This window comes from Gossypium hirsutum, chromosome A02 (assembly GCF_007990345.1).
Source record: "Gossypium hirsutum isolate 1008001.06 chromosome A02, Gossypium_hirsutum_v2.1, whole genome shotgun sequence".
NCBI classification, from domain to species: Eukaryota; Viridiplantae; Streptophyta; class Magnoliopsida; order Malvales; family Malvaceae; genus Gossypium; species Gossypium hirsutum.
In genome coordinates, this window is record NC_053425.1 from 99,036,096 (window position 1) to 99,052,111 (window position 16,016).

General features: G+C 28.8%; 1 protein-coding gene across 1 annotated transcript; it reads left to right on the plus strand.

Annotated features, from left to right (window-relative positions):
* The first annotated feature begins 14,982 nt into the window (after positions 1-14,982).
* Positions 14,983-15,450, plus strand: LOC107952318 (chaperone protein dnaJ 20, chloroplastic). Its single transcript, XM_016887581.1, has one exon. The coding sequence runs from the start codon at positions 14,983-14,985 to the stop codon at positions 15,448-15,450; it is 468 nt and encodes a 155-aa protein (XP_016743070.1).
* The last annotated feature ends 566 nt before the right edge of the window (positions 15,451-16,016 follow it).

Consider the following 16,016-nt stretch of genomic DNA (forward strand, 5'->3'; position numbering starts at 1 on the left):
TTTGATAAACATAATTTAATACCGAACCCTAAGTTTTAATCTTTTTCACAATTTGATCCTAAAATCAATTTCTATTAAAATTACTTGATAAAATCATCATATAACCAAATTGAAGCTTCAATTCCATGTTAATTCCTCATAAACATCCAGCACTCATCAATGGTAACTTTCAAAATTAACCATAAAATAAAAAACTAATGAAATAGACAATTGGACCTAGTTATAAAAATCTTAAAAATACAAAAATTTCAAGAAAAGAGCAAGAATTGAACTCACTTGTAGAAAAATATGAAAAACCAGCTTTTAGAGACCTTCTATGGTGTTTTTGGCTGAAGAAATATGAAGAAATGTCTAGATATTCCTTTAATTGCTATTTTATTTGTTTAATTTTGCAAAATTTCTAATTTTGTCCTTAGTTCACATTGTTTCTTTTTCATTTTCTACACTTACGCCGTTTAGCTTCTTAACTTAGGTTAAATTACTCATTAAGTCCTTCCTATTTACTTTTTAAGCCATTCAATTACTATTTCTTTAATTAGAAAGTTTTGCACCTTTTTCAATTTAGTCCTTTTTATTTAATTAACTATCTAAACGTTAAAATTTTCTAACGAAACTTTAATAATAACTTAATAACACTTCGTAAATATTTATAAAAATATTTATGGCTCGGTTTATGAAATTAAGGTCTCGATACCTCATTTTTCGAAATCACTTAACCTAATAATTCCTTCTAAAACACAAATCACTAATTCAAAAGTATTCCTAAAATCACATTTGACTTGTAAATAATAAATAACATAATTTTCGAACTCTCTCGTCAAATTTAGTGGTCTCGAATCACTATTTCTGACACCACTGAAAATTAGGATGTTACAAGACCTCCGCCATCTTCTGTTCCAAAAACTCACTAGTTTGCCTATTTCCTAATTCACATCATTTTTCCTCCCTGTATAGTTACACTGTTGCAACATTTATTTCGAAGAGGACCAAAAATGTAAACATTCCTTTCCTACGAGCGACTATTCTGCCCTTAGCGCTGTAGAGTAAGAAAATTCATCAACTCCATTCTCTTTATATTTGGCTGAAATTTCCTCACAATCATTTAGTCCATGCCTCATTTTGCCACTGCCAAAACAAAATATTGGTAGCTTTTCATATTTGAAAGGCACTTAAAATTTTTTCCATACTTTCGTTGAAATGAAAATGCCTCTTCTTAAAGGTTTCTGTGCATCAAATTATGTCTTTAGGCGACAAAAATCTCATTGTATTTCTAATCAAATCACCCCCCGAAAGTCGACCCAATAGCATGCATAAGGTCCTTTTTATCACATTTAGGTAGGCAAGGACAAATCTTAAGCCAAAAAGGAGACCAAACCAAGCAAATGTGATCTCTATTAACATGTTTCGTTAACCTATAAAAAATAATAAGTTGACGTAAAAAAAACCATGGTCTACCCTCTAATATCCCATCCAAATCCTCTTCACTACCAAAAGGAATCAAGAAGGATTTTGACCTACCACTTTGATTTCAAATTTCCTCATCGTATTCCAAATGCTTTTTTTAATTGCGCCCTGAAACTATTAGGATTATAAGACTTTTTTGTCCAAACAGAACATATTAACGACAAATTTCCAACTGGGACCACCGATGAACTCTTCATTGATAGTTAAACAAATTCGTCCTTAAGAAGGGAAATCTCGTCCTTCATCATACTCCCTTATCAAAGTCATCACTCATATAACACCCCTAACCCGTATCCGTCGTCAGAACAAGGTTATGGAGCATTACCGGAGTTTTCAAATTAAACGGATATAAATTTCAAACTTTCTAAATCATATTAATAAACACATTGAAACCAATTCAAAACATACATATTGTCCCTTAAACGAGCCATCGAGGCCCTAATTACATGTTAGAAACAAGTCGGGACTAAATCAGAAAGTCAGAGAATATTTTAGAAAATCATGAAACACACGGCCGTGTGGGCATTCGAAGTAAGGACATACAGCCATGTCCCAGCCTGTGTAACTCACTGACATGGGTCACACGGCCAAGCTACACGCTCGTGTGCCAGGTTGTGTACCCTTCAAAATAACCCCATACGCCCGTGTGCCAAGTCATGTGCTAGGCCGTGTAACAGCTTGACTTGCAACCTTTCAAAAGCTACAGGGGACACATGGCATCCCACTTGGCCGTTTGTCACACATGCTGAGACATATGCCCGTGTCTTTGCCCATGTGGACAAAAAAAATAGGCCATTTTACAAGCCATTTTCTCACCCAAACTAACATGTATGTATAACCAAAATGCACATATGCACATACCTTAATAAGGCACCAAAACCAAGCATAAACAAGTCATATACATATGGTATAACATCATACAACTAATATGCCCTTAGGCACCTCAAAGTACAATATATAAACATGTTTAACCATGTATTCAAATTGGTTAAAATGACTATCTAACTTTCAACTAAACTTGCATAAATTCAAACCATTGAATTACCTTACCAAAGCCTATCAAATAGTATAAAATATGCCATTCATTCACTAACATCAATAGAAATTTATATACCTTTCATAACAAGATACCAAACCACAACAAGTTATAAGGCTTATACAATATGCATATTTATCTATCATAATTCAAACATATTAACCCAAACATTGACCATAATAAGGTTAATATTTACATGTCATAAACTAAGCTCATATCAACATCAAAATGCTAAGTCACAAGCCAAACCATATGGTTATTCCAACAACCAAAACAAATGGCCAACATTAGTCAAAATACCTATACATGCCATTATAACCAAAACATCCGCAAGTACCGAAAGAGCCGATAGATAGTGTGATAGATCTCCGACGACTTTCCAATTTGAATGAGCTTCCAACAACTACAAAACACAGAAAAATTAACACAAAGTAAGCATGTAATGCTTAGTAAGTTCGTAACACATACAGTTTAACATTGCCAATACAATATACAACCACAAAGCATGTAAACCCAATCCAACATGAGAATAACTAATTCAAAAACTTATATATGTACATTCATACTCTTAGCTTTTATAAGGTAGACATTACTTACCTTTTATCAAACTAATGTAATTTACATTGAAAGCTCTTACTGAAGTTCACACGAGGTAATAATACAATGGTTGACCCATCCCTTTTCGTAATTCGATAATCAAAGTTATCCCTTTTCATAATTCGACAGCCAAAGCTATCCCTTTTCATAATCTGATGGTCGTCACCATCCATTTTCATTATTCGATGGTCGTCACCATCTTTTTCCATAATTTAATAGCCGAAGCTATCCCTTTTCGTAGTTCGATAGTTGAAACCATCCCTTTTCATAGTTTAATAGTCGAAGCCATCCCTTGTCATAGTTCGATAATCGTCACCATCCTTTTCATAATCAATAGCCAAAGCTATCTCTTTTCCATTTGTCAATGATCGATGTTACACCGTTGGATTTTTTCGTCAACACTCAATTTAATATTATACAATAATAGCATCCAATTCATAAAATAAAAACGAAACTTAAACGTATGAATTTACCTCGATGATAAACGTAGAAAAAATGAAGTCGACTAATCCGAAGCCTTTTCTTTGTCTCGATCTAAAGCTGTATGTGGTTTATCTTGATATAAATGAATAAATTCAGCTCAATTCAATAATCATTCTATTCAATTTAACTCAAATTCACATTTTAAAAAAATTACAATTTTACCCCTATAATTTAATTTCTATACAAATTAGTCCTTAGGCTCGTAAAATGAAATTCATGCAATTTCATCCCTACCCAAGCCTATCCAAATATCATACAAGCTTATTGCAGCCCACACATTTCATTAATTCACAAATTACACCATGAATATTTCACATTTTTCAATTTAACCCCTAATTGACAAATTTATCAAAAATCACTTAACAAAAGTTATTTATCTAACAATAAGGATTCATTTTCTTCCATTAAACATCACAAAAAACTAAAATGCATTCATGGTAAAACCCTAGGCATTCAACAATTTTGTAAATTAGTCCTTGGGCTAGCTAGATTAAGCTACAATGACTCCAAAAACATAGAAATCATTAAAAACGAGACAAAAACGACTTACATTCAAGCTAGAATGCCATGGCCAAACCTAGCATGCTTCCATGATGTTTTTCTTCTTTGACTTTCAGTGGTGAAGATGGAAAAAAAATGATATCTTTCTTTTCTTTATCTTATTTTAATTACTTATTTACTAATTTACTTAATTAACCTTGATATATAACCTTTAAAATCACCTAATAAATGTCCATATTTGTCCACTCAACATGTAAATGGTTTAATTACAACATAAACCCTCTAACCATTTAATTTCATAGCTTTTAAATCCCTTTAGCTTATAGAACTCCAGTTTTGCACCTTTTACAATTTAGTCTTTTTTTTTAATCAAATTAAGCATGCAAACAATAAAATTTCTTAACGAAATTTTTATACCATATTACTAACATGTTGTAGACATTAAAATAATACTAAAATATATATTTCAACGTCAGATTTATGGTCCCAAAATTACTATTCCGATTTCACTGAAAACGGGCCGTTACAACTCACCCTCAACCCAGCCATAGTTACGAACTATTTCTCTGAATCGCCAGAGAGAGCACTCTTGACTGTTTTTTTATCCATTAGACGAATATACTTAAATATGCATATATATATTTAAAAATAATATACAATAGATAATGAAATGTATGACTTAAAATTAATTAATAATATATGAAATATATATGATATTAATATTAAAAAAATAGATTAAGTTGTTTATGAGTTAGTGTCGAATTAACTTGTGACGTCAATTCAATACATTATCAATATATACAATTGATGGAAGTAATAAAGTATGCATAATAAAATTAAAATATATAAAAACATTAAAATAAAGCTTTAGTTGAGTGGTAAATTAAAGATTTTAATGTAATTGGTTTGGGTTCAAATTGTACAATATGCATTATTTTTATTGGTTTTAAATAAAAAGATTAAAGTACCATCAAATAATATAATTTATTTTAATTACGAAAGGACATTTCTATAGTTTTCATAATCGAATTGGTGACCCAGTTGAAGGTGACACAATTTAGTTAAGAACTTAAATAATAATATAAATATATATTATATATAGATCGATCAGGTTGAGCTTTTACTCAAGCCCAATTTTTAGCTTCATATTTTTCTTCAAACATTTCTATATTTCAAGTGGGTTTTCAAACTTGGATGAGTCTCTTAATCCTTAGATAGATTTGTTGGAATATTTTCAAATATTTATAGTGTTCCAATAACTATAAATGAATGGGTGTAATGAATTAAAAAGTTATATTATTTAATTTTTTGAAAAAGAATTATAACTATTTAAATAGTATTATTTGAATAGTTATAATTAAATGAATAATTATGTGTTTATTTTAAAGACATTATTATTCAGAAAGACACCTATTCATGAAAGATGTTTCTATGAAGAGACATGAAAATTCCTCTAAATAGGAATGAGATTTCATTTGAAAATTATACCAACAAATTCTAATATTGTTTCTTTCCTTCCTTCATATTCTAATATTATTAGATTATTCTATAAAGTATTACTGCAGAAATCCTTTATAGAAATTGAGTTCCTTGTCATACATTGCTCAGTGTGTAGTGACTATTCTCGTCAGTGCAAAATACAAATAGTCATTGGTTTCATTGTATCATCGAGGTTAATTTGCTTGAAACTCGTTTGCACACCGAAGATAGGTGGGGGCGAATATAACCTTAAAGATAGTGGCTTGATACCGCCTTGGAGCCTTGTCCTATTTCTTCTTCTGTTCGAGTTCCGTTCGTGTTCGAGATTTCCTCACCGAAGATTTATACTAACAAGATTTATTTATAAGATGAAAATGGACAGTATAGATTTAAATATTTACAAATTAACCTTTACATATTCATTATCCAAATTTATCATTTATCATTATCCATTTTACATTTTAAAAAAATTACAAGGAATGAATAATCAATGTTTTAGATTCTCGTAAAAAGAAAAACCAACATGAACACAATGTACAAAAGATAATCCATTTTTACAACATTTTTAAATAATCAGCAGTTGCATTTAATGACGTTAAGAAAGTTATAAAATCTTATATACTAACTAAAAATACTTCTATACAAATTCATGTCTTAATAAGACAAATTATTAGCTCAAAAGAAAATAATCCGTGCTCAGAGGTAGAAAGGCAATCAATTCCAAGATAAAAATAATGAAAAAATATTCAAAATGGTTAAATTATGGAGGCAACAACACTCAAGAAGAAGGTAAAGATATACATAATTTATAAAAAAGAAAAAAACTTTAGAGAATGTTCGAGTTTCTAAATAGAGATTTCAATAAATTATGTAATTATAGGAATGTTTTTTTTCAAAATAACAAAAGAAGATGAGAATATTGAATTTAAACTTGATTAGGAATGTAGAATTAAAGAAGATTTGTTGAACTCAAGAACAAAATAATCTCATAAATACTACATTGAAGAATGATATATAGTTCATTTACTAAAATATATATTAATTTATTCTAAATATGAAATATGAAATGAACATATAATCTTAATATATATTAGATGGATACCGGTTCCTTCAAGGATCATTGATAGTTAATTTTGAAACTTAGTTTGAGGAGATGTTTTCTTGAGAAATTGATTTTATTTGGATTCATTAATCTTCAAGACTTTATCTTGAAAACAGGGTTTGGAGAGTGTTTAAATTCAAAAGTCTTTGAACTTTGATCTTGGATAGTTGAGACCGTTTTCTAGACTTGATTTTGAAAGAAAATTTAGCATCTTTTTTTATCTCTTGAATATTCTTCTGAACCAATACGACATTCTTTAGATTTTCTTCAAGTTCTAATTCTAGTTTTCAAAATTTTCTCTTCAAGTTTTGATTTTTAAATTTCTAGATTAGTTAACGTTTGAACTTGTTTACAACAGATTGGAGGTGAACATTTTTGTACTGTTAATCAATAAAATATTTCTTTTTGAGAGATAAACTTTTCAATTGGTGATCCACAAAGATTAAATCTTTTTATTTATTATTTATTTCTTATTACTTTATCCCTTAATTAAAGAAAATAATTATAACATAATATGATGTTATCATTTTAACACAAGGTATATAGAAGAATTCTTCATTTACATTTAAATTTTAAATATAATTATTATAGACGAGTAAAATATATTACATTAATTATGAGTCAGACGTATTACGTTTATTACATTATTTTTAAGGTAAATTATAAAAAAAATACTTTTATTTGTCTCAAATTATATTTTAGTCACTTATATTTGAAATGTTACATTTTAGTCACTACGTTATTGTTTTGTTACGAAGTGGTCACTCTACCATTAAGCTTCATTACCTCCCTAGCAGCAGTCCTACGCGGCAGTCCAAATAGGTTTTAAGCACCAACTTGGATGTCTTACATGGCAGTCCAAATTAATTTTATTTAATTAAAAACCTATTTTCGTCCCAGCAACTGAACATCCAAGTTGGCATTTAAAACCTATTTAAACTGCCACGTAGGATTGCTGTTATGGAGGTAATAGAGTTTAACGGTAGAGTGACCACTTTGTAACAAAACGATAACGTAAGTGACTAAAGCATAATATTTCAAATATAAATGACTAAAATATAAAATAGGACAAAAAAATAACTATTTTTATAATTTACCCTTATTTTTAATTCATTAAACATATCATATTCATATTTTTATACAAAATTAAATAACTATATCTAACTTTTAGGGGATGGAAGAAATATCCTATGTGCTACTTTTGAAAATAATTTCCAATAATTTAGCAGAATGGTTCAAAAGTAAAAAAAAAAAGGTAGCACTACCAACTTATTATATTAAAATTTGATTGGCCGGCTCCTGAATATGGAGAAGAGTATAAACTATAACCCCAAGTGTTCAAATTTCCAAATTATTTTTGTATTTTTTTTCATAGAGTAAAAGTTAATGTTTTATCTAAGTTTGACCACTTACAATAAACAACCCTTCATAAACTTTGTGTTTCAGCTAAATGTATTGTTATTAGGATTGGTTTTTGTTGTTTTTCTTTACAAGAAAAACATGTTAGCCTACCAAACACAGGTACCCCAATTGCAATAATTTGATTAGGCAATTAATATTTTAATCCGCATAATTGCATATAGATGTAATTATTTGTAATTATTTATCTATTACAATAATTATCAGATGCAATTAGAACACTTTAATTACATTCTGAAGGAGAAAGGGAGAATTGTGGTAATTGCGTGGGTAATTACAAATAATCATACTCAAATCCAATTACATTATTTGAGTTTAAAAAGTTATTTTTATAAAATGATAATAGTAATTTAATTTTAGAACGTATATTTAAAAATATATATGTTATTTTACTAATTTCATTTAAATAATTTAAATTTTTTATTGTTGAAAGATAATTTCGTTTGACTTATTAAAAAAATATAGTGTTTATTATAAATTATTTATAGTAAATTTAATTAAATTATATAGTATTTATTATTAATTTTAAACTATTTATATTTAATCAATGATCAATTGATGATAACAATAGGTATAAGTTTAATGTTAGAATAACTCAGCAAAGATGAAATGCTAAATTAATTAGATAAAATTGCTTAGGACATTTAATTTCTTGTTAATTTTATTAGTAATTATATTGCCAAATATATTTTTAGACTATTGTATTATATACAATGTTTTGATTTAGGTTTTTTTACTTGTTCAGAGAATTTTTTCTCAAGTATTATTGATAACTTTTATAATAATTAATATCCTTTTAGAATTTAAAATTATATAATTGTGCAATAACAATTTATACTACTAAATATTACATAAGAAATTATGATGTAACTACACTTTATTAGTTAAACACGCGCGTCTAGAGAATTAGAATTCTTGTAATTACAAGAGGGTGTAATTACTACAATAATAATTACACTTTTATCCAATTACTCTGATGTTCGAACATGCCTTTAAATCTTAAAGAATGAAATGTTTCAATGCTCAATTTGCTACTGAATATTTTTAAAATTGATACTTGAGTTTTTCCTTGCCCCATACAAGCATCTAAGTTTTACTTTAATGTTCAAAGTGGTACTTGAGTTTTTCTTCTGTCCCAATTAAGTACCTATGTCTTTTTACTAGAATACACATATGATCAATGTAATCAAATTGAATATTAAAATAAAAAAATTAGTAAAAATTTATTAAATGCATTACGTTTATTACATTATTATTTTTGGGAATCATATTCATATTATACTTTTATACAAAATTAAAAAACTTATTTTTGGAGACAGAAATAATAAATCTCCTATAATTTAGCAGAATACTTCAAAAGTCAAAAGGTAACAATACCAACTTAGTTCTTCATTGCTTTTGAAAAGTGCTTTTAAAAAATACTTTTGAGAAGTACTTTTGAGAAGTGCTTTGGAAAAATTTAAGTATTTGATATTGCTGTCAAAAAGTGCTTTTGAAAAGTAAAATGTCCATTTTAGACATGATATTATAAAGTAACAAATATGTATTTAAATAATGTTCAAATTAGTTAATATTATGATATTTTAGTAAAAATATAAAAAAATAATTTATTATAACTTATTGTTAATATTTTAATATATAATATTAATTTTAAATATTCCTAGGTAATTAATATTAATTATTTATTAAATTTAATTAGAATATATAAACTATATTTAAATATTTAAATATAATAATTAAATATTTGTAATTAGATATTGACACAATTGTATTATTTTAAAAAATATTTTTTATTTTTAATTAATGCTTTTAACACATTTGTAAAACTCATATTAAATAACCAAGAAAGAGAACACAAAATAATAGCATCAAACACATTTTAAGTCAAAAAGTAAGGTTAAAAAGGTAAAATAACAGCCAAAAATGCTTTTTGGTTGAAAAACTAAAATTTATTGTTTTTTCATCTCTAAAAAAGCTCATCCCAAAAGTTGAAAAAGTTACCCCAATAATATGTGTTCTTCATTGCTTTTAAGAGAAAAGCACTTTTTAGAAAAAGTTCATCCCAAAAGTAATGGAGAACACACCCTTACTTATATTAAAGTAGGCCGGTTGCTCAATATGGAGACTATAGCTCAAAGACTTAAAATTTCCAAATCAATTTTTGTATTTTTTTCATTGATTTATTACATAGACTAGAAATGAATGTTTTATCTAAGTTTTATAATATTAAATTTTTTATAATTATAGATGTTTTTTTTTTCGTTTCTGATTTTAGAGTTTAAAAAAAGAATGATTTTTAGATAAATATTTTTAATTATAATAATTTCAAATTTCAAATTTAATTCAAATGTCACTACAACTTATTCCAATAATTTTTTTATTTGTAATATTCTTGACCGCTTACCATAAATGACTTTTTTTTTTTTAAATTTCATTTTTTTAAGTCGATACCTATCTGCTATTTTGTTTCTTTATATCTTTGTTTATAGAAATCTGATTAGAGATCTAAAGGAAATTAAAATTCAATCATAAAAAGTTGGTATAAAGACAAAACCCTACTAGATTTTCTACGAACCCTTCGTGTTTCAGCTAATGTCTTGTTATTTGGATTTCTTGATGTTGATATTGTTGTTGTTTTTCTTTATAACAAGAAAGTGTAAATTTCATCAAAGGTGACTAAATTATTAATAAGATACATTTTAGTCATTTAACTTTAAAAAGTTACAAAATAATCACCAGTCTATTTGAAAAAATTTCATTCAAGTCAATACGCTATTAAAATCATTGTTGTATGTCCTTCTCTCTTCGCATTGCTTGTACCAATCAAAAGCTTTCTGTAACACCTCAAACTTGGCCTAGATGATATGACTGAATATAGAGGAATTACATTAGTTAACTTTTAAAGAAAACCTAAAAGTTTAATCCTAGCTTTTGAAGTCGAGAATTCTCAAATTAATATTTTTAGCAAAACCATTGCATGTTATTTTAGAAATTATACACAAAACTTATTTATTTTACAAAATAGCTCTTAACTTGGTCTCCTTTGAAAATTTTTTATTTCAATGAGTGTTTAGAAAATATAAATATGAAAAACATTAGTTAAAAACTATTTATTCATTTACATAAAAACACTTAAGAAATTACTTAATTTATAGAGGATTGAAAACCAAAATCCATTTTGTTAACTCGTGTGATTTTACAGTTTATGTTCGGAAATATCAAATACCGATGAATAAAAAAAACTAAAAAAAAAACCCAGAAACATATTACAATCCCAAAAGTCCAAAATAGATAATTACGAAAACCACCATATTTTAATTAACTAAGAAAACAATCTAAGCTCATGCACGTCGTCCGGTCCTAAGTCCAAAGATTACCTAAAAAGCCAAAGATTAAACAAATGGGTGAGCTAATAAGCTTAGCGTGTAACAATCTCAAACCAAGAATTCAAAGAACACAACCAACAATTCATAAAATCGCAGAGAATTTCATAATGATCATTTGAGCAAAACTGAGAATGCGTGCTTATGCCAATGCAGTATTTTTCAGAAAACGTCATGCAGGTTTTTTTTCCAGAAAACATCCTATCCAACTCCGCTACACACCAAATAGAGTTCCCCAGAGGCCAATGTCATTAGAGGTTGCAGTTAAAATTGCTAGATCGGTTATATGTGGACAAGCCACTATATTGTAGCCAAGCTGCTAGAAGAACATATGTGTGTGGTTGAGCCACCATAAATGCAGACAAGCTGCCAGACAGAAATGTGGATAAGCCACCAGATAATGCATATCATTAAACTGTCAGAACTTCTTCCATACCATGATATCTCAACCTCATGCAATGTGACATGGCATGCATAAACTGAAACAAAATGATAAGCATGTTGAACATGCATTCATCTTCTTAACAAAAACTAGTAAGCATGTGATTTCATGCTTCGCAACTAGATAAATCAAAATAACAAATCACCTTAACCAAAAAAGCCACAATGTCACATGCAAGGTCATATAGCCAATTCAAAAATACAATTTAACATAATCACACATCATACACACATATATAGACATAGCGAATCAGGACATACCATCAGAACTATCAGTATCAAATCATGCAAATATATTTCACATACCTTAAACATATCATACACAGAAGCATATTAACAGATACCTTGTTTCCAAGCCTTAATTAAGCAATATGGGCCCTATGGAAAGTCTAATTATGAATTTCAAAGTCAAACGGGCCTAGGTAAAATTTTCAGAAAGTGGGCCCAATCGGCCAGCCCGTGTGGCCTACACAGCCTCACACACACCTCCCACGACCCAATTAACCCAGACCGCGTGACATCAACAATGAGTTTTTCGACTTTCTGTTGTTCACTGTTTTTACAAGTTCGAGTCAAACACCTATTCATTTTTTATGTCGACACAACAATAGTAATTCCAACACCTAAAACGACACCCACAAAGCGAATTAGCATCATAAACGAGAATCAAACACAAGGAAACAACCTATACTCCCTAAAATTTCCTACCAAACAGTAGAGTACACGACCCTAACAACCCAAAACAACCCCAATTAACATCAAATCCATACCTTAGAGCAGAGATTCTTCCCAAACACACTTAGTTCATCGAAGAAGTACGTACCTTACGATCCTTGCCTTACAAAATAGAAAATTCTTCAAAATTGACCCCTTACCAACAATCAAATAAACCTTTTGCACTCGAATAAACTAGCGAAATAAAATATATCCATGAAAGAGAAACCATTGAAACTTACACGAAGAAGAATGATTGTTAAGCCACACGAAACGATAGAACCCGAAAAAGAAAATAGACAATAGAAGGAGAACGACAAAATAGAAAATGGATCAAAGAAAAACGGTGCCAGAGAAATTCCTAAGCAGTCAAAGTTTTTAGAAAACAAAAATGGAAAAAAATGAGAGAGTGGGGGAGAAGAACGTGAGAACGGATAACTAATTAGATTATCCACAATTTGAATTTGACCCAAACTCATCCACATGGTCTGCACAATGCATGGGAATAAAAATATTCCCACTTTACAAACACATGGGTTCAAACACAAGACCAAAGCATAAGCTAAAGCGTTACTATTGAACTAACAAACTCATTCTTATCATCAATTAAGCGAAAATATTATTTATGCTATATGATTTAAGGAGAGGATTAGGGCAAAAAATAATAAAAATTCAAGGGAAGGATTCAAACCCATAACCTCACACATACAAGCACAACGCCTATCCACTGAACCACATTAATTCACTTGATAGAATTTTCACAATCCTTAAACCAAAAACAAGATGTGTCTACTTTTGGTTTCACCAACCCAATTTCTACTAACCCATTTTTTGGGATGTGACACTCTCCTTCCCTTTCTCTTCTAGAATTTAGCTTTTTTTTTTCATGAAAGAACTTTGAACATAATGGATCTATTAACCAAAATCCAAACAACTTTATTTTTTGATCTATAACACTGACCATCAGAACGACTTGGATCTAAAGTACATGCTTCTACTCATCGATGGGTGCTAATCCATTGTAACGATTGTCGAATTGTTGCTTAAAGCTCACTAGCTAATTTTTTTTAAAAAAAGGAACATAGCAACATAGTGATTTAAAGAAAACTTTCAAACAATTCTGAAAACTTCCGAATAGTTTTATAACCATTATATAACTTTTTGAAATTGAATAATTAAAACGTAAACTTATTAATTGTTTAGTGAAATTTAACTAAGAAAAAAAAGAATATTAGGCTACCAAACACATGTAGCCGAACAGCTATAATTTGATTAAGGTAATTAATATTTTAATTGTTCCCTTAGAATTTTGTCTTGTTATATGTTTTCTGCTTTGGTTAAAATAATCAATTTCATGAAACTAACGGCTCCACTGGTGTTGACCTTATAACATTTTTCTGCATTTTCTTAGCTTATGATTGGTCAGCCTTTGATCACGTGGGATCACTATTTTCTTTTGCCAATTTTTATTTTATTGGACACGACAACTATTCCCATTTTTTTGATAAGGACTTTGATTTCATCGAATACTAAAATATAATTAGCTAAAAAAAATTATAAAATTGTATTTTAATTATTAATTTCAATGTCTTAGTTATTTCAGATTTACTTTGTTCTTACAAAACCAATTTAATGACTATCATTTTTTTCCTTAACTCCTTAAATGATTTTTATGAATTCTTAAATTTTATATAATGTCTTTAATTTATTTAATCTAATTTCATTGGATGTTCCATAAAATCTTGAAAATTTAATCCGTTAAAACTTTAATTTTTTAATTGTTCAAATGCAACTTTAATGTAACTTGACATATCAGTTTATATAAATAAATTTATAATGAATTACTGAATTTCTAAATGTAAAAAATTTCTTTTTTTTATACTGCTAATTAGTAAATTTAGTTGCAAGTAAACGTATAACTGGAGCTGAAAATTAATTTAAAATCTACCCGATTAGATTATAAGTATTTAAAACTTTGATTGGTCTATATCATTCCAGACAAATTTTCTATTAATTTATAAATTTTATATAGCAACACATAAAACATTTAGTTAATCAGTAAATATAATATTTTTTAACAGAAAAATTAAACCAACGTGAGCCCTCAAATTGGTAAAAAAAAAATAGTAATAAAAGAATCATCCCACCAAGGACGACGCCTTCATGCCAAAATTGCGTTCAATGTTAGCCTTTTACCAAAACCAAGGCAAGTGGAGCCGAAACCGCGTTTTAATTCTATATATAAATATCCCGCAGCTGTTTTCTTAAACACACTTGACCCCCAATATATATTTTTAACTCTTCTATTCTCTCTCTCTCAAACTCAGAAAAGCATGCAAATGAATCTCAATACGACCAAAACAATGGCTTCAACAACAACAACATCGGATTTCATGTTCAGGATCAGGCAAAAGCCTTATAAGGTTCATGTTATATCATGTAGGGGAAGAGCTGATAAGTTATGCATGCAAAGAGGGAACACTAATTTTTACCAAGTGCTTTGTCTCGACCCTGTTGAGAATGTAGGTTTGGATGACATAAAGAAGGCTTATAGAAGCTTGGTTCTTCGATACCACCCTGACGTTTGTCCTGCTTCCTCCAAAGATGAATCCACGAAAAGGTTTTTGGAACTCCAAATGGCTTACGAGACGCTTTCGGATCCAATTTCTCGTAAACTGTATGATTACGAATTGGGTTTAGTTGGAGCTAGGAATTATTTTATGGAAGATAGAATATCGAAATTTCCGAGAGATGTTTGGGAAAAACAACTCGATGGATTAAAGAAACGGTCTCATGCTAGGATGCAGAGGAGGCAAAATATGTACAGGTAGAAATTGAAGGCTTTTGCATTAATTTTCTTTTAGAAGAATAAAGCATAGATGTTGGATGTTTAAGTCAGATATTTGTATTAATCATATTGTTAATATACATTAATTTCCATTATTAGTTAATCGACAATTAAGAACCTATTTTTGTGCACTTATTGGCGCCTCACTAAGGGAGTGGGGGACTTGAAATTTAACGAACTTAATTTTATATTGAGCAAAGTGGCACTAAGACACCCAAATTGCTAATTCATGGGCCTCTCCCATAGATTTAATAATCTGAACTTCATTTTATTAGTATTATCTTTTTATCATTGGAGTAAAGGTTATAAGCTTTATCTGAAAGTTCATACTAATGGGTTGTTTCATGTTAATGTAATTCAGTGGGCAGTATATACCAGAATAAATTTCAAATGTTCATCTAGTTAAAAGTACCTCATCTGGTACCTTCTAGATTTGGATCAATAATGTTTATCCAGTTAAAAATACCTCATCTGGTACCTTCTTGCATATACCGTAATAAATTTCAAATGTAACTCATCTGGTACCTTCTAGATTTGGTTCAATAATGT

What these genes read in the sequence shown, in the direction of transcription:
- LOC107952318 (XM_016887581.1), top strand. Translation starts at nt 14,983, where the DNA reads ATGGCTTCAACAACAACAACATCGGATTTCATGTTCAGGATCAGGCAA.